Source organism: Nannospalax galili, unplaced genomic scaffold (assembly GCF_000622305.1).
Source record: "Nannospalax galili isolate Female #2095 unplaced genomic scaffold, S.galili_v1.0 scaffold514, whole genome shotgun sequence".
Lineage (NCBI taxonomy): Eukaryota > Metazoa > Chordata > Mammalia > Rodentia > Spalacidae > Nannospalax > Nannospalax galili.
The window spans coordinates 955,606-975,318 of NW_008336076.1; the positions used below are offsets into that span (position 1 = coordinate 955,606).

The 19,713-nt window shown below is 38.4% G+C and overlaps 1 protein-coding gene across 3 annotated transcripts in view; it reads right to left on the reverse strand.

Moving 5' to 3' along the window:
• Csrnp3 (cysteine and serine rich nuclear protein 3) overlaps positions 1 to 19,713 on the reverse strand; it is a 231,407-nt gene that overhangs the window by 79,826 nt on the left and 131,868 nt on the right. For all 3 annotated transcript variants that reach the window (XM_008830899.2, XM_029562408.1, XM_008830898.2), the window contains one exon: positions 18,036 to 18,206. In XM_008830899.2, coding sequence (XP_008829121.1) covers positions 18,036 to 18,183 — 148 coding nt within the window. In that variant the 5' untranslated portion in view covers positions 18,184 to 18,206. The remainder of the gene's footprint in view (positions 1 to 18,035; positions 18,207 to 19,713) is intronic.

The window sequence follows — 19,713 nt, forward strand, 5'->3', positions numbered from 1 at the left end:
TCATGACCCAGCAGAGCCATTACTGGCCTTAATCCTCTGGATTAAAAATGGTGTCTTGGGGGTGCTATGGCAGCAAGACCCCCTGGTGTGGATCCACCTGGCTACCTCAGACCTAACTAGGCTTAGCTCTAAGTATGATATTGCCTTCAAGTTAGCAATTAAGGCCCGACAAACCTACAGGTGCATATTCAGGAAGGAACCTGACAAAATTATAGTGCCCTTTCCTCTTAAGCATTCCCAAACATTATGGGCAGACTCTCTGGCTTTCCAACTTGATGTCCGGGTTCACAGGGGAGTTGGATAACCATGCACCCCCAGACAAATGACTGGACAGCCTGGCCTGTTTGGAAATCACCACTCAGCCACACACTTCCCCCTGCAAAAACCCCCTACCTTTAGCCACGTTAGCCTTCTCAGATGCCAATAAGTCCCGTTATGGCACTGTCATTCAGCACATGGGAAAGGATGTCACCTGTTACATACAAGCCAATCCCAGCTCTGTCCAGTTGAGGGAGCTCCTGGCCTTGTTAAAATCGTCCAAGTCTGCCAGACTGAGCCACTCAATATATTCTCAGACAGCCAGTATGCGGTTCAGGCCCTCAGATGTCTTCCCTTTGATTGGGTAAAAGGCCACAAGGATCCCATCACTAGAAAGATGAGAGCTTTCCAGATTATCTTAGATAACAGACAATGGCCCTGGCACATCTCCCACATAAGATCACACACCAAGCTCCCTGGGATCTTGGCAAAGGGAAATGACAAAGTAGATAAACTTATTATGTCTGTTCCTCTACTAGAACAAGCCAGAGCCTTACACCAACAATTTCACCTTTCTCCTCGCAGTCTGCACTGCCTTCTACCCGACCTACCCATCTCTCAATGCAAACATCTTCTCTTTCTGCTTCTTAAAAGCCTTGTTCTTCATTCCTGCAGTCAGAGAAAATTCAATCACTCAGTGTATCAGGCCCTCAGAGCAATAAATGAACATGATTTCAACCTGCCCTATGCAGCCCGACAGACTTGGCTTGCACAAATGTACAAGGCCTCCTACAGATAATTCCCCACCTCGATTGATCCCCTGGAATGATACCCCTTGGAGGCTGGAAGCCAATGACAGGTAAGATCCTGTTGGGCTGAATCAACCTAAGCCAGGACATGGATGTGTATGTCCATGCTCCAATGACGGGTAAGGTTCATGCCCAAATAGAACAACCTAAGACAGGCACAGTCCATGATCCTGGGGTCATCCCGAAGCAGAGCTGCCTACAGGCTCTTGCTGGACAGTCATTTTTAAAGAAAAAGGGTGGAAATGTAGCAGGAGGACTCCAAAGATGGCACGACCCAAAGCCCTGGGATTTAGCAAGAATTCACTTCACTTCTTGGTCTGCAAATAGCCTCATAAGGAGCCCACGCTTCTGTACCCTGCTCAAGAGCCCAGTGACTGCTGACAGACTGCATGGCGTGGACCAATCAGAAAACGATATGCTGACTAAAGGGACTTGGGGGCAGAGAAAAGGGAGATATAAGGTGTGCCCCCTCCTACATTAAACGAGCCTGCAGCACCTCGCCTAGTGCTTGCTTCTACCCAACTCCCGGGTCTGTGTGTTGTGACTCCGCGCCTCTTACCCACCCCCCTAATTGGCAGGGGACCCGATCCAGGTTAGGGTCTTCACAGCTGGCCTGAGGACCGCAACACTCTAGGGGAAAAAAATCATAGTAAAACTATGCGTCTTCTTCACAACAGCTCTCAAACAAAAGACTACTAGTTTTTGGATCACGATCTAAACAGTATTCTGCCTTACTACACGGAGAGGCAAAACCAGACTGCATGGTACTTACCACAGATACGACAGAGTACAGTATATTTATAAGAACTGTAGCAATGCCCATTGGTGATTTTTATAAATGTCTGAGGGGACAAAAGTCTAACACTGGAGGTAGATTAGGCTTCTGAAATTTTAGAACTTTGTGTGATAAGAAGACACATGTGAAGAACACATGTGAAGTGATTTCACTAGAATGTTTGAAAATACAACTTTATTATCTCTGTGAAGAGAAAGCAGCTAAACGAATTAGTAAAATTTTAGTTTTGACAAATTAAAAGTTTGGCATGGAAGAGTCTATCATTGGGCTACATATAGGTTTCTTTCCCACATCCCACTATAGCAGTACAAGTGTAAAGAAAACAAAAACCCAAAGTACCCAATAGAGTATAAAATCCTGTGTACTATATTACATACCAAGAAGAATAAAAAAGGGGGTGCTTCCTGGGGCAGCATCTTTCCTGGGTAAATTCAGAGGCACCCACTGCTCCTTCAGTCCCCCAGCCTCATTCACCCTCCCAGCTCCCCCACCCCATCTCTCCTCCTAGCCTGGGCACTGGCCCATTTCTTGTCTTGGCACCCCAGATCCATTCACTGACTTCTTGGCCCAGAATCCCTACTGCTTCCTAATCCTTTGCAACCAGAGGAACCCAATTCCTTCCTGTAGTCCCCAGGAGCCCTCAGGGCCTCTTCCCACCCCCACCTCCCTTTGCAACACTGGGCGGCATCACCAGCTTCCTGGGGCCAGCATCATTCCTGGTCCCTGCTCCCAGGCCAGCCCAGCCCCTAAATTCCTGAGGCCAGCATCTTTCCTGGAGGGATCCCGACCTTAGGAGAAAGCCTGAGAGTATCTGATCATCATCCAACTTGGGCCTCTGTGGAAACTCCTGAGAAGCAAGAGGAAGACAATTTGGCCCCTCCAGTATAAAATCAAAAGAGAAGCCTAGACCAACTAGCTTTTCATACCCAACAAGTAAACCACAAAGGCAAATAAAGTTTACAAAAAGAAGCACACCTAAACTCAACAAAGGAAAGCTTCAGTCTCACACAAGAATAGAAAACTATAAAAGAAAACCACATGTCAAAGTCACAACGAACAAATAACAACATGAAAAACCCAAATAATATACCCCCACCACATACCAACAGTCCTGTAAAGGAGTTCAGTGAGAACTCCTACAGATAACACAGGACATGGAATTCAAAAGCACAATTACAAACATGATAAAAGAATTCAGTGAATTTTAGGAACACACAAACAAGAAATCAAAGAACTGAAAGAAGATAGGGATAAACTTCTGAATGAATTCAGAAAAGAGTTAGAAATATTGAAGAATACTCAGGCTGAAATGAAGAAGGAAGTGAAACACTCAGTAAGCCAATTAGAAACAACAAGAGAAAGTCTCAGCAATAGGATGAATGAAATGGAAAACAGAACATCAAGACTGGAAGACAAACAGAATGAATTAGACCATTCAAGCAAAGATTGTGAAAAATTTAGGAAAACACAAGAATGGAATTTAAGAAAATGCAAGAATTGTGTGACATCTTAAAAAAACTAAAACTTATGAATCATAGGCATACAGGAAGGAGAAGAATCTCAAGATAATGGTATGGAACAGATCTTCAACAAGATTGTAGAAGAAAATTTCCCCAAATTAAAAAAAAGACATGCCCATACAAATACAAGAGGCATATATAACACCAAATAGACAGGATCATAAAAGAAACTCTCCACGGCACATCATAGTAAAAACATTACATGGTCAGAACAAAGAGACAATACTGAAAGCTGCAAAAGAAAAACAACAAGTCACATATAAAAGAAAACCCACGAGGGTTACAGCTGACTTTTCAGTGCAAACTATGAAAGCCAGAAGAGCCTGGACCAAAGTATTCCCAGTTCTAAATGACCACAGATGCCAACCCAAGTTGCTTTACCCAGCCAAAATGTCTACCATAGTTGAAGGGGAAAGAAAAATCTTTCATGAGATAAATAGGTTGAAAGAATTCACATCCACAAAACCAGCCCTTCAGGGAGTTCTTGAAGCAAAGAGCTGAAGAAAGGAATGACTATACCCAAAGGGTTACAGAAAGAAACTTAATGAAGGTATAACTATGGAAAGGCACACCTACATCAAGAATGTGAACAGAAATAAAGACAACAGGAATCAATACACATCTTTCATTAATAACTTTAAATATCAACGGACTGAACTCCACAATCAAAAGACACAGACTACTTGAATGGATTAAGAAACAAAACCCATCTTTTTGTTGTCTGCAAGAAACTCATCTCACTTTCAAGGACAGGCACTACCTTAAGGTGAACAGATGGAAAAAAATATACAAAGCAAATGGTACTAAGATAAAAAAGCAGGCATTGCAATTCTAATATGTGACAAAATAGATTTCAAACTAAAACTAATCAAAAGAGATTAAGAGGGCCACTCCATTCGGATCAAAGGAACAATTGACCAAGAAGATATTACAATCAATAACATATGGTCACCAAACTCTGGTTCACCCAACTTCCTAAAAAGAGTACTATTGGACTTTAAGACCCAGATTAATCCCAACTCATTAATGGTAAGGGACTTCAATAACCCATTGTCTCCATTAGATAGATCAACAGGACAAAGAAATAACAGAGAGACATCTGAATTAAACAATACCATACATAAAATAGAACTAACAGACATCTACCAAATATTCCACCCAAGCACCAAAGAATATCTTTCCATTCAGCGCCCCATGGAACTTTCTCCCAAATGGATCATATACTGGAGCACAAAATAAGCATCAACAAAAACAAAAAGACTGAAATAAGTCCATGCATTCTATCAGACCACAGTGCAACAAAGCTTAAAATCAACACCAGAAGAAACCCTAGTAACAATATGAACACATGGAGATTAAACAACACACTCCTGAATGATGAATGGGTCAAAAGAGAAATTAAGAAAGAAATAAAAGTATTCCTATAACTAAATGAAATGGACAATATGACACAACAAAACCTCTGGGACATGTTGAAAGCAGGCCTTAGAGGAAAGTTTTAGCTCTAAGTGCCTTCATTAAAAAATCAGAAAGAACACAAATAAATGACTTAACACTGCAATTCAAGACACATGAAAAGCAACAAACCAAAACCCAAACCCAGCAGACAAGAAGAAATAACAAAAAGCAGAGCAGAAAGTAGTGAAATAGAAACAAAGAAAACAATATAAGGAATCAATTAATCCAAGAGCTGGTTCTTTGAAAAGATAAATAAGATTGACAGACCCTTAGCCTAGTTAACCAAAAGAAAGAAAGAGCACCTTCATCCACAAAATTAGAGATGAAAGGGGAAATATAATAACAGACACCAAAAAGATCCAGAATATTATAAGGGAGTACTTTAAAAACCTATATGCTACTAAATTTGAAAACCTAAAAGAAATGGACGGGTTTCTAAAAGCATGAGAACCACCAAATATAAACCAAGAAGAGATCAACAGCTTAAACAGACCTATAACAGATAAGGAAATTGAAACAGTAATAAAAAAATCTCCCGACTGAAAAAAGCCCAGGACCAGATGGATTTACAGCAAAATTCTACCTGACATTTAAATAAGATCTACAGCCAATACTACTTAATTTATTCAAAAAGACAGAAATGGAGGGAGAACTTCCAAATTCCTTCTATGAAGGAATTATATTTGGTATTCACTCTAATACCACTTATATTTGGTATTTGCTAATACCAAAGCCAGGTATAGATACAACCAAAAAAGAAAACTAAGGACCCATATCTTTAATGAGCATCAATGGAAAAATTCTCAACAAAATACTTGCAAACTGCATTCAGACACACATCAAAAAAATCATCCACCATGATCAAGTGAGCTTTATTCCAGAGATGCCTGCATCTCAATATACATAAGTCAATATACATAAGTCAATAAACATCATAAATCATATAAATAGACTCAAAGACAAGAACCACATGGCCCAAAAGACTCCCAGACAGTAACCCAGCATAGAACTGGGAAAATGAACAGCAGACCCCAATCTTATCTAAAGGAATATTGGCAACTGATTGCCACTAGATGAGGAAGAGGTGATCTTCCTAAAACAAGGAACTCTAGATAGGCTGACTAGAGTCAGCAGATGGACAAGCACTGGGGAATGGCTGGGGGTGTCAACAACACAGTGGACAGTAATAGGGATGACAGAGTATATAGGCTCCAGTGGGGGTTAGGGGTGGGGGCATGGGAGGGTGCCACCTGGGATGTAGGTATACAGATGAATAAGATTGTTTGGGATGTTCTGGATGAAATACACACAAAATCAATAAATTTTTAAAAATGAATTATATTGGAGGAAGAAGCATAAAAATTTGCTTCATGTTAAGTAGTAGAGGTGAAACACATTACCATTGAAATCTACCTGATGACTTTCTATCCATGCTCAGGTGCCAAGGATCTCAGAAAGTAACCGGCTATGGCTAATAATAATCAGATATATAGAGATTAGAGACTCACGTGGAAACATCTGTTAGTTACATTAAAAATTAGTTTTTCAAAAAGACCAAAAAAATGAGTTTTTCTGTATGAAACTATATATATATAAATGAGGTCATGCAATGTCACGGAGGTCAGAAGAAGGCTTCGCATTCCCCTGGAACTGGAGTTAAGGATGGTTCGTAGCCGCCACGTGGGTGCTGGGAATTGAACCCAGGTCCTCTGCAGGAGCTCTTAACCGCTGAACCATCTCTCCAGCCCCGAAACTATATTTTAAAATGAAATGGAGATCTTTTTTAAAGGTTAAAACCTCATTCAATTTTATGTCTTATAGTGTTTATACTGAATACAATACTGTATAACTGTATTAATTCCACTGTAAACCTAAAAATTTACAGCCAATTTTGAAAGATATGCATCTTAGCTCTGGAAATTTTATTGAATATGTCAATGCTTTTGTAATGAAATGCTTCTTCTGTGTGGTTATTAAGTAATTAATTTAAAAAATAAACAAGGGGAAGTACTGAAAGAGAAAATAAAGGGAACCATGAATGGTTGGGTGATCTGTGAACTTTCTCTCACAAAAAATGCATGTAAAAACTGTATGTACTAGGTCTTTAAATTTACATAATAGGATCTAAACATTATGTTTTAAACCTATAAAATGTTGCAAATTTCTAGAAAATAAAATTTACTTAATAACCACATTTATTGATACTAATTTTTGCCCTGTTTACTTCATGCTTTTTCATTTAAAATGCAAGTAAATGTGAGAAAGCAAAGTTAAACACCTCCAACTGGGTCTGCTACTCTTTACTGTGTATTGTGTGGCATCATCTCTTCTTAAGCAGAGTTGTAACTCTGTAAATCATAGTGTTGTTCTGTGTGCTTGAATTACACAAGTGATTAGCCACTTGACTCTCACGCCAGGGTGAGGAAGGTCCTATCTTGGCCCCCTAGCATATATATCATATTGATGATCTTCAAACTGTGCTAAATTGATGATATAACATATGGGAAATGTTTACTCATAATTGTATTAGCATTTTCTGTGTATTATATGTACATATTCTGTGTCTACTTTCAGTGCACTAGCTTTTTCTTATTTTTATAGTTCTTTTCATATTCACATATGAATTCTTCAACTCATAATAACTTGTACAGGGCTCCTTCTAGTCCATAGCCTGCCTATCTCTTCACTTTGTTGATTGAATATAAATACAAAATTGTTTTAATTTATTCATATTTTTTCATACATTGTATTTTACTCTAATATGAACATATTTTCTTATATTTTCCCACAAATCTTGCAGTTTTGATATTTTTACATTTAGATCCTTACCTCATTGAGGATTTATTTTCATATATGAAATACAGTAGAAATTTTATCTCTTTTATTAAAAGTCATTTATTGGTATAGTCACTTCTTTCCCAACTCATCTGTTCTGTTTCCTCTGTCACATACCAAGTTGTCATTTAAATGTGGTTCTGTTCCTAAGTTCTCCATGTGTTCCATGTACAGCTGTGGGCTAATTCCACAGCTTTTTACCTATTTTCACATTTTAAGTGTCCAGATCAGTTAGGGTTAGCATTTACCCCTCTATTTCTTACTCTTTTTCAAAGTTGTAATTGGCATTTTTAAACCCTTATTCTTTCATGGGGGATTTCAGAGCAAGCCGGACCTGCACAAATATTTTCTGTATTATAGAAATATTGTTATACAAAATGTAGAGAATAGGATAGTAAATATATAGCATCATTGCTTTTATCTTCAATGTCATTTCATATATTTCTAAATGTTTGCTGGAATACTTGACAGCAAGTCCAAAATCCCTGTTACCTTTCTTTCTGTCTATGAGATAAGGAGTGTGGACCTGTATACTTCAGATGCGCTGATCACATAAGAAGCTGATGTTGAATGTCAAATATGAAATAGAAAGATTTATCTACGAGAATAGCACTCCAGGCCAGATTATAGTGCAAAAAGGTTTATTCTGTTCAAAGAAGTGATTAGAGATCAGTGTGGCTGGAGTTGGGGGATAAAGAGAAGGTGAAAAGGCAGTGCAGTGTATAGGTTGGTCAGATTGTGCTGCTGTGGGTTATGGAAGCTACAGGGGTGAGTCCAGTTGGAAGTGACTGAATGGTTGTTCTGTAGAGGGCAAAGTTTGCATAGAAGAGGACAGAGACAGAGAGTCTAGAAGGCTTGTTAGTAGAACAGAGGGAAGATGAGGACCTATGTGGCAGAACACAAATACACATAAACAGAGATACAGATGGGTAAATTTGAGATGGATTAATAGAGACTATGGCATTGGAAAAAAGAAGAAATAGAAAAGGAAAAAACATTTTTCCAAATAAATCTTAGTAGAGTGAGATAAAAAGTGAAATCTAATGCTACCATTACCAAAGCTAAAGGTTTGGTCCCTATCCTGAATGCAAAACAAGCCAAATGAAAACTAAATTAAGTGTATTTATATGTTAGTGATCTGACTTAGTAATGTCATTTTTCCCCCAGCTGATTGAAGAGATGGTGAAGGTGACAGCAACTTAGAATCCCTCAAGTATGTTATACAGCTACTGCATAAACAGCTGCATGGCCTCCAATTAAGCAGCCAGGCTTGTGCCTGGGAAAGCTATATATAAGCAAACGAAACCAGGAAGGTACATGCTGGGAATGCATAATTACAGCAGAATTCTTTCTGAAACATAGCTCACCATCATCACCTGTATTTGAATATGAAAACTGACAAACCAGGATCTTGATATCAAAATGACACCCATCCAATCATAAGTTATTGAGTTAACTTGTGAATTCAAATGCATTTTACTAATTCCCATGCCATTATTCAGCCCTAAAATAAATGATTTTTACTTTATATGATCTAGTTGTACTACTAAAGCCAAGTCACTACAAAACAGAGGATTATTTATCAAGCATTTAACAACAGTTGAATCAGAACCACTCAAAGCAGTGAAAAGTAGTTAAGCTCTTTTAATATCCAGAAAATATGAGGTGCTTACATGAATAGTGATGATGTAAAACAGAATACAGTAAGTGTTGCAAACATGCTAGAATGAAATGTTACTGGACTGTGAATCTCTTTATAAACTGGATTATATCCTGTTGCTTCTGGACATCTAGCTCCTGCCAGTACATCAGTGACTGTCAGGCAATGCATGCCCAGTGTCCATGCATTCATCAGTTATGTAAATATTGAAGTGTTTACTAGATACTGGACAAACAAAGACCTTGTTCCTGCCTTCAATGGACATGCAATTACTCCTTGAAAAGGCCTTTCACATGCGATGCTTTCCAAGGTAAGTATACACAACTGAAAAAAATACGATGGAAGCTGAAGATAGGAGAAGGCAAGGAGACCTGCTGTGTAGGAGGCATGTGGAGGGAGCCATGGCTTGAGGAAGGAAATTGACTCTAGGCACCCAGGAAGATGGCTACAATGCAATAACAAGCAGCTGATTTTGAAAAATATAGTTTATTTCATTTTCTCAAAAATATCTTAAAGGTTTTCATGCATTTAAAATAAAAAAATTGACATTGGAAAAAGGCTATGCAATGATAGATAATGAAATATTACACTGAAGTAATGGAGCCAATGGTAAAGCATAGGACGATTGGCAAAGACAAGTGGCAGGGGCTAGGGACACAGCTCAGTGGGAGTGCTTGCCTAGCATGTGTAAGGCCCTGGGTTCAATCACCAGTACTGAGAAAAAGGGGGGAGGGGGGTGTAATACTGTAGGGAAGCTAAGAAAATGAGGTTAAAAGTTCTTGCAATGAGTAGAATTTCCCTTTTGTCCCTTGTCACAAGTTTAAAAACCTCACAGCTTGTATAATGTAACCATTTGGGGTCTGCTTTTAACTTGAACTAGTGTAACTCCTTCATGCAATAAACTGAAAAGAGCCATGAAAAAAAAAAAAAAAAGTTCTCAGGAAAGGAAAGAAGGAAGTAGAAGAAAAGGGGCTAAAACACTGAATTTGGAATATAGGAATTTGATATTTCAGAGGCAAAATTCTAGTTTAGAAAAATACTGTGGAGAGGATCTGGAAAGATGGCTCAGTGGTTAAGATCACTGACGGCTCCTGCAGAGGACCTGGGTTAGGTTTCCAGCACCCACATGGTGGCTAACAACCATAATTAACACCAGTTCTATAAGATCCAATGCTCTTTTCTGGCCTCCATGGGCATTGCATGGATGTGATGTAGTTACATACATGCAAGCAAAACACTCATACACATAAAAATAAAAAACAAAAATTTTTAAAATATTATGGAAAACCTGGTATGGTGGTGGTACTCCTTTAATCCCCACACTCAGGAGGCAGAGGCAGGTGGGACTCTCTGGTTTACATAGCAAGTTCCAGGCCAGCTGAGGCTATAGGAGACACTGTCTCAAAAACAAACAAACAAACAAACAAAAACAACAAGAAAAAAACAAAAAAGAGAGGGATAGCAGGAGACGGGTATTATCAAGGGGAAAATGAGGGGTACTTTAACTAGGGAGAGAAGACAGAGGGCTACAGAGGAGTAGAAAGATAAATTATGTTTAAGTGGTGTGGAAAACCAAAGGGAAATGTCGTAGTTAATAGTCTAATGAAAAAAAAAAAAAAAACACATATAATATAAATGTGAGCCCATGTGCATAGCTGAAGGCTATATAACAAAAATTACAATGCCAGGCAAAGGAAGCCTCCCTTCAAGTTGTTGGTTAGGGTAGTCCAAGAGATTCCTAAAATAGTAGAGACTATCAACACAGCCCTTGACTTCCTCCCAGAATTTGAAGGTAAGGCTTTGTTGCTGAAGACAGGGTATACTTTGAACACAGACTTTGGAGTAATTGAACTGAAACTGATCTGGAAGCTTCTTTCCTGAAGACTAGCTCTATAGTACCAGAAAATGCTATGTAAGTTGCCAAGGGAGAAAAACAGTCAATGATCCCATCTCCCTATGAAGTCTATGAACTGCAACAATAATTGGCCAAGAAAATAATCTCTATTGGTGCAGTAGTGGTACTTTTATCTCAGAGGTATTTCACAGCTATTTAATTGGACTTAAGGCCAATAGGAGGGAACTCGTGTGGTACTGTACACACAGCCAAGTACACATGGCAGGAGAGGTTATAGGCCCTAGAGAAAAACCTACTTCTGTCACTTCCTAGACCAATGTAATTTCTTACTATAATCTAAATATGTATCTTATATTTATAGACAAGTGTACCTCTAACCACTCATCAAAGGAGCTTCTCTTTGAAACAGATGAACATTATTACAAAGTTCTACAACTGGTCAAATGCAGAGAGGTGCCCAGCTGTAAATGACTCTTCTACAATGCAACCTTTATACCTAAAGCTCAAGGAACATCACAGAAGAAGGGTTGGAAAGAATGTAAGAGCCAGAGGGACAAAACATTTGCTTCTAGTTAATGCATTCTAGACATGGTAGGCAAGTTACATTAATGAAATCTTCATACTATGGTAGTCTAATGAGATCTGCATAATGACATAACCAGCTGAAATGCCAAGTGGAAGGTGAGGAATGTCATGGGGTCCTACTTCAAGATGAAGAGTTACAGTCAACCAATGGATACTAAGAGGGGGAGAATCAGTTTTCTCCAGGGACTAGCTCCCTGAGAGGCTATCTAATCCCAGGTTGGAAGTCCTAAACACAGGTACTCAAAAACACCACTAAATGAGCTCAGTATATATATGAATGTATATGTAACAATATAATCAAAGAAGAGGACAAGAAATCAAGAGGGAGTGAGGGGACACTGGAGGAGTTGGAGGGGGACAGGGAGGGATGAAAATAATGCAAAGACAATACTAATATATGAAATTCTCAAAAATAAAAAAAAATAATAAAATCAGGAGACCACACACACAGGTTATTAAATGCAGTGCTGACAAAGTTCACAAATGGAACAGAAGCCTTCATGACAAAAAGGACAAGAAAGTAAGACGCTAACCTGTTTAGCAAACCACCCCGTGGCTATCAACATCACTAAGTCTGCTCAAAACTGAAGTGGAAGGAAGAGAGGATGCCGTCACTAGTGTTTTTGAATGGTGGTAGAACAGAGTAGATTCCAAGTAGGTGGTAAAGAAGAAGGATGGGGTGAGACTTGGTGAAGGAATATTTTATGTGAGCCTTGTAGCAGGCAGAGAATTTAGATGGTTATAGTTTGGATGACAAAGGAAAAAACATCCATCCTGAAGAGGGTCTAAGTTACAAGAGGAAGTAGCATGATCAGCGATTAGTGATACATCACTTCCACAGCCTCTCAGGTAAAGCAATCCATTACATCAGTCAATAGTCTTTACAGCATGTTCAAGTCTATATTTGTTAAATAACTGGTATCTCATAGCTCATCTCTTCCTCTACTCATAATCATCCCAACTCTTTAACTCCCTTATCTCTGACAATTAAACTGTGAATCTAATGATTTGTCTGCTCTATATCTGGGGTTCAGAGGTGGACATGACATGGCCATGATCTTCATGATGCCAGAGAGGGTCTGCAGCTGGCTGCTGGTCCAGTTCCATAAGCCCTTGCTTAATTGGTTCTTTTCCAAATTAAAGGGGAATCTCTTCATGTAACAGGAGCATTTCAGGGGTGACTTTATCCTGCCTATCTTTTCCTGCTTTGTTTAACTTGTGATTAGCTTGAATTCTTGTCTATGGAGTCCTTATCACAGAGCATAAAAGGAGTTTCTGAGTATCACAGAATCCTACTTCCTGCCCAGGCTTCTAAAGCTCCTATGATGACCTTCTGCCCAAATGCTAGAGCTATTTTTTAAAAATCATTTGATTCATGGGTAGATTGCTACAGTTGTCTTGGTAAGCATATATTCTCAAAATGATATCACGAGGCTGGATGACTGTACTTGACACTCCAGTGCACATTAGCTGTTTGGAGTCTATCACTTTGATGTCGCTGAGAGCACCTAGCACAGAGCCTGTATGTATCACATTCTTTAAGGCTTCAGAGTATTTTAACTGCTTAGTGAAGAGAAAATGGCAGACATGTTCCAGCCACACTTTCAGGAAAGTTTCACATTGAAATCTGTTTTCTACTGATTCTTGATATCAAATCCCATTATGAAATGTGCAATCAGTAAGAGAAAATAACTGAAGGAAAACTGACTTGTATTTATGCACCGTGAATTCAGAGAAAATGTAGGCCATGGGAAAAGGGAAGGGGGGAAGGAGAACAACATAATTCAGCTCTTGGGAAAATTATAAATACATTCCTGGTTATTAATTTTTACTTTTATTATGGATATAATGACTTCACACAACAATTGTATGTTTAAAAATCTCAAGAATGTGGAAGTATGCTGTGAATTAGAAAAGCTAACCATTGAAAGGCATTGCTACCAACTCTCATGCAGTTTAGGAAGCCTCTCTTACTTCGTATTTTTGCTTCCTATACCTACTCCACTTATTTGTTGGAACACTGCTGCAGGAGAAATCATATGTTCCATTTGGGACAGTGTTTCATCACACAGCTTCTTGTTACTAGTGTGAAATGCCAAGAAACTTCAGAGGGCAGAAGAAAAAAGTCACTCCTCAGGTTTCTACGTAGCCTCCTTTTGACAGAATGATTGGCTAAAGAGCCAGAGGGATTTGGTGAAACAAAGCGTTCCACAGCCCTATGGAATCCGCTGCTTCTATTTCAAGAAAAGTACAAACTATGACCTTGGTTGATCACTGGTAAGGATGCTGGTTGCCTAGCAAAATTTAGAAGTTCAAGGAAAAAGCCATCAGATTCTTTCTAATTTGCATTTTGAAGCTGTTATTATCATAATGTGGTGAGCTACAAATTGAAAATCTTCACAGGAAGCTTAGAATAGCATGAAATTCCCACTACCACAGCGGCTGACATGTACCAAGCAATCTTATTAAATTCTATATGTGTGAAAACAAGGAATGTTGTAGTGTACAATGTGTCAGTGACTGGAAAGCTCTGAGCACAGGCTTTCGGAAATTGGAAAGATGAACCGTGATGAGTGAAACTTAAATAATGGCAACCACGTTTTCAAAAATCTCGTGTGAATCTTTCATATTGCTGCACAAATCTGGTTAGTCTGAAAACTTTTCTTTATTTCAAGACAAGAAATCATTTTCACTTTGATGGTAGAAAAATAAGTTAAAGAAATAGGATTTAGTCGTAATATCTTTGAAGGTTTATAATCATAGAGTTACATCAAGAAGATGTTGCAAATAAATGTATAACTAATCTAATTGAAATAATAAAACCATTTTTTAAAATGTTTTATATTGATTTCCGAAGCAGTGAATAATTTGAAATGTGTTTTTTAAAAAAGAGAAACATTTTAACCACCACACTCATGCAGGTCAAAATGCTGAGATCTTTTATACAGAAAATATTCTACAAAGAACTTTTGTCATTTGATTCTTTTTATTCTCCTACTTTATCTTTTTCTCCACAGGGTGAATACAGAGAGAAAGGAGACTATTGGCTGGAAAGGGCACTGCTAGTAAGTCATTTATTGAATTGTCTTTAAAAACTAGAATTTGTGGGGCTAGAGGGATAGCTCCATGGTTGAAAGCACTTGCTGCTCTTCCAAAGGACCCAAGTTTGGTTCCCAGCATCCATGCTGGGCAGTTCACAACCACCAGCTCGAGGGAATCTAACACTCTTTTCTGAACTCTACAGGCACCTACACTCTACATGTACATACTCTCACATACACATATACATAAAATGATAATAAAATCAAATCTAAAAACAGAACAAAACCAAAAACAGAATCTGCTAGACTCTGTTTGGTACAAAGTTAAAACGGTGTCTTAGCAAACTAGCTGAGATATTCCCTTAACTCTAAAAGTCAATCATAAATGATGAGTTCAAATGGTTTCAGGTTAGAGGCCAGCCAGGGATACTTGGAAAAGAAAAATTACATGTGTTTCTATGTACTATTTAGAAAATAATCTAATCCTTTACTAAATACAGTTTTCCAAAATAAACTGCTTCTTTTTTGCTTTGATTTTTTGTAGCAAATAAGTTTGATATTTTTGTGTGTTTAAAGTTAAATGTTTTCTAATATTATTCTTTCCTACCACCTCAAAGCTCATACAATAATCTACCTTCTGCCTTACAAAAATGAAAAATCTTCATGATTTTAAAAAATTTGTATTTAATCTATATGGAATGCATTTTATCAGGCCACAAGAGTCAAAATTACTTAGAAGGGCTGGCGTGATGGTGCACATCTCTAATCTCTGCACTTAGGAGGCAGATCTCTGGAAGCTGGAGGCCAGTCTGGTCTACACAGAAAGTTCCAGGCTAGTCAGTGTTAAATAAGTGAGAGCATATCTTTACAAAACCAAACGAAACCAAATAAAAACAACAAAACCAAAACCAACCAAATAAATACTTCATTTTCAAAATTTTGAATTATAAAACCATTTAATAAGAATTTTTCCCTTTCTCATTCAATAATGCTCATATCTTTTAATTAAATCCTCTTTTTTTTTTTTTTTTTTTTTTTTTTTTTTTTAAAAACCTGGAACTCACTATGTAGACCAGACTGGCCTTGAACTCACAGAGATCCACCTGCCTCTGCCTCTGCCTGCCAAGTGCTGGGACTAAAGGCATGTGCCACCACGCCCAGCTAATTAAATTCTTGTATGTAAGAGGCCAGGGTTTTTTGTACTTTCCTAGATAAAGCACCATGGAGGGGGGTCAATTATATTGTTTTGAATAACAATTTGTGATATCTGGAATGTGTTTTCAACATTTATGTCATGTTCTCAACATTATGTTGGCTGGGCTTGAATGCTCACTTATATATTAACTCAGAAGACATACATAACGTCATCTATCTTTATATGCACAAATATAATTTACGTTTATTAAGTTTTTTTATAATTTTCAATCAGTAATATTTCAAAGGGCTAGAGAGATGGCTCAGTGGTTAAATGTACTTTCTGCTCCTATAGAGGACAAAAGTTCTATTACAAGCACCCAAGTCAGTCAGCTCACAACTATCTGTAACTCCAGTTCCAGATGATTCAGCACCCATTTCTGGTCTCTATAGATACCTGCACTCACATACACACACACCCATGATTAACAATTTTAAAAATAATATTTTTAAAGATTGTATTTGCAATATTGTATAATGAAGGAACAGAATGAGATCATGGGAAAGACTAAGACTGGCCTGAGGCACATATACATATCAAAGGTGAAGTCCTTAGGCTTTCTGAGTCCCTGTTACCAATGAAGTCTAGCAAACATCTAGTAAGGGTTAGGTAATACCATAATCTGTGGTACAGTATGTGACTTGTACTGACCTTCTGCAATGTTCTTTCATGTGTATTATCTCACTGGCTGTGCCTGATTGAGATGATGTCATTATCATGAGTACTGTTAAAGCCTCAATGGTCAGTAACCATCATTTGAATCAAAAGCACGAGTTCATTTCATAACATTGTGATACAAACACATCATGTAAAAGGTCACTATGCAGATCTCAGTAGCTTTTTCCCCAAGTAGTTTGTGATTTTTCTGCTGTAACAGTTGTGATTGTCCTTTCGATGTATTTTTTAATTAATTATGACTGCTTAAAGGAGTGCCATTGACTTTGGTATATGCACCTCATGTTCAACAGTTATTGAGTTCTTTATTATCTCTTTTATAGTTTGAATCATTGGAGATTTTTGAAGGTTGTCATATTTCCAAAATAATGTACTCTTAGAGATTCATATACTAATCAAATCAGCTAACTATAAAAAACAAACGGGGCTGGTAAGATGGTTCAGTGCTGCCAAGCAGAGTGACCAGAGTTTGTTCCCCAGAACCCACATGGTGGAAGGAAAGAACTCACTTCCACATGCTGTCCTCTGATCTCCATACCACATGTGCACACTGCCTCATCACAACACAAAATAAATAAATGTAATCATAAAAAAAAATCCAAGACCAGCTATCTTCCATGATATTGTGACATGTTAAAATCTTCATGTTGTAGGAGCAGAAATTCCAAGGTTACATGGCTACTCCAAGCCAGTTTCTTGGGCTTAGGTAGCACTACCTTCAGAGTTTTCCAAGCAGTCCTTTAAACTTCACCTTACCTTGTCTAGTAGGAATGGGTAACATTACAGGGAGGCAGAGAAAGGAATCAAAGATAGAACATACCTTCCCTTTTTTTCCTTTTGTGGACTTTGAATATTACCCATGGGAAGAGAGAAGAAAAGGCTTCACAGAGGCCATGCCTGCACTGAGGACTGTCAGTGGCTTTCACTCTCTCTCCATGCATAGCTGCCTGACCTCTTTCTCATCGTGGCTGAGACCTCCATTCTTAGATACCCCTTTCATTTTCTCCCAGGACATCATTTCAGCTATGGGAAGATGCATTTTGTTCTAATCTCAGTTTATTAGACATTTCTTGTCTATTCCCAGTGCCCTGTGTGCTCGAAGACAGCAGGAATAAAATAACTACTTTGGTTGCATCAGTGAACTAACATGACCAAATAATGCACTGCCAAGTCTATGTAAATAAAGGAATCCACTGAGGTGCCTCAAAAAGATTTCACTTTTAGTTAATCCATTTCACCCATTAGAAAAATGCAAGGGCATATACAGCCATGAAGGTAAAAATTCAAAAAAAAAGATTCTTTTCTCTCGAGCCTCACAGTAAACCCCAGGTGTGGCTCTAGTACTCACGGGTGAAGTGATTAGAGGTGGATGGATTGACACTGTCTCCGCTGTCAGCGCTTTCGCTGCTGGAAACTTCATCATCCGATTCCCGGACAGAGGAGCAGGGCGAGGAGCCATCAACGTCTTCAAACTTCCTCTTTAAAATTCCACTCATAGCTGCAGCGCTGTCACATGTACCTGCAACAGGAAGGAGCAACCAGGCACTGAAATATCTGACCGCCGCGTGCAGGCAAAGTCTCCGGAGTAATTTTTTTACAGGACTTTAATACACGAGTTGAACTATAGCTTCCCTTGCAAGCATCACAAAGTAGTTTTTTCTTTTTCCAATTAGCAAAAATGGAACGAAAATAAACAGGAGTCTTTGACTCTTCAGTTACCCAAACATTTCTATATTTTCCTAGTTTTTTTTTTACTAAATGGTTCTGTTGAATGCAGTACCATTAGTCTTTTGTGAAGGAAAAATAAGAAAATCCACTTGAGTCCATGAAAGTCTGTAAATAAAGCGAATGGCAATGTCCCCCAAAGTCTGAAGTCATTACTATTATTATGTTATGCAAATTTCATCTGGAAGAAACACTGAAAATAGTATGCGAAAACTTTACATTTAAATTATTTTTTTCAAATTCAGGAAACCCAGTTAGTACAGTGTAATGAAGAATATGAGATGTGATTTGAATTTCAGGTTGTTTCCGTTTTAATATTGCCACAGGTGAACTTGGTCCCCATGCTGCCTGCTGGTTGAACTGGTTGCTACTTTTCCACGAATTAATTTATGACTATTTTGCTGAGTATTGATTGCATTTAAGAGTGGGATGCATAGGGAGCAGCCACTGGGCGTGGCTCCTTCTAAGTCATTTCCTTTGCTTGAATGAGCTTTCCCTCTCTGGGCTGCCCTTCCTCTACCATGTCTATTGCACCTTGACACATGCACATAATCAGCTAAAAGATACCAACGTTAGGGAATAAACTTCTATAAATTGGCTTAAACATATCAGCATGACCTTTGAGAAATTAACTCAGCTTAGCTGGAAGTTTTGCAAGTTGAGTCCATGTATTGTCTTCCACCTCATTTACAACAGTTGATTTTAACTCTGATCTCAGTTCCTGAAACCCTTCTCATTCCTTTGGCTTCTAGACTACAGCTATAAGTTCAGTAACTCAAGAGGAAGCAAGTCCCTTAAAACTATTTGGAGTCCCACTCAGTCACATGATCTCACAACTCTCTCAGAAATCTCTATAAACCATCTTCTTTCTGTGCAGATCAGAGTAAGCAGCTTGCTCAGATCCCTTGAGCTGACTAGGCTACGTCTCCACGGTCTGATTCAGTACTCCACAAAGTACACTACCTGGATCAGTAGCAGTAGTAGCCTGGGAGGGAGATGGTTAGAAATGCAAATTTTCTGTTTCCAGCACAGATCTACAAAGTCAGAAATACCTGAGAAGTAAGGCCCAGCACTCTCTCTTATGAGGCAAGTGACTCTGATGTATTCTCAAGTGTGAAACCCTCTTGCCAAATCTTTAGTATGTGCTCCAACACCTTTTTTCTTGGATTTTACTTTCCTTGAATGTGTATGCCCACTAGGCCTAGACACATAACCCCAGGCTCCATTTCTAGTTAAAAATCTCTGGCCATTCCTGATGTGATTTTTGATAAAATTAAGCATAGCGTTTGAGATATATATAT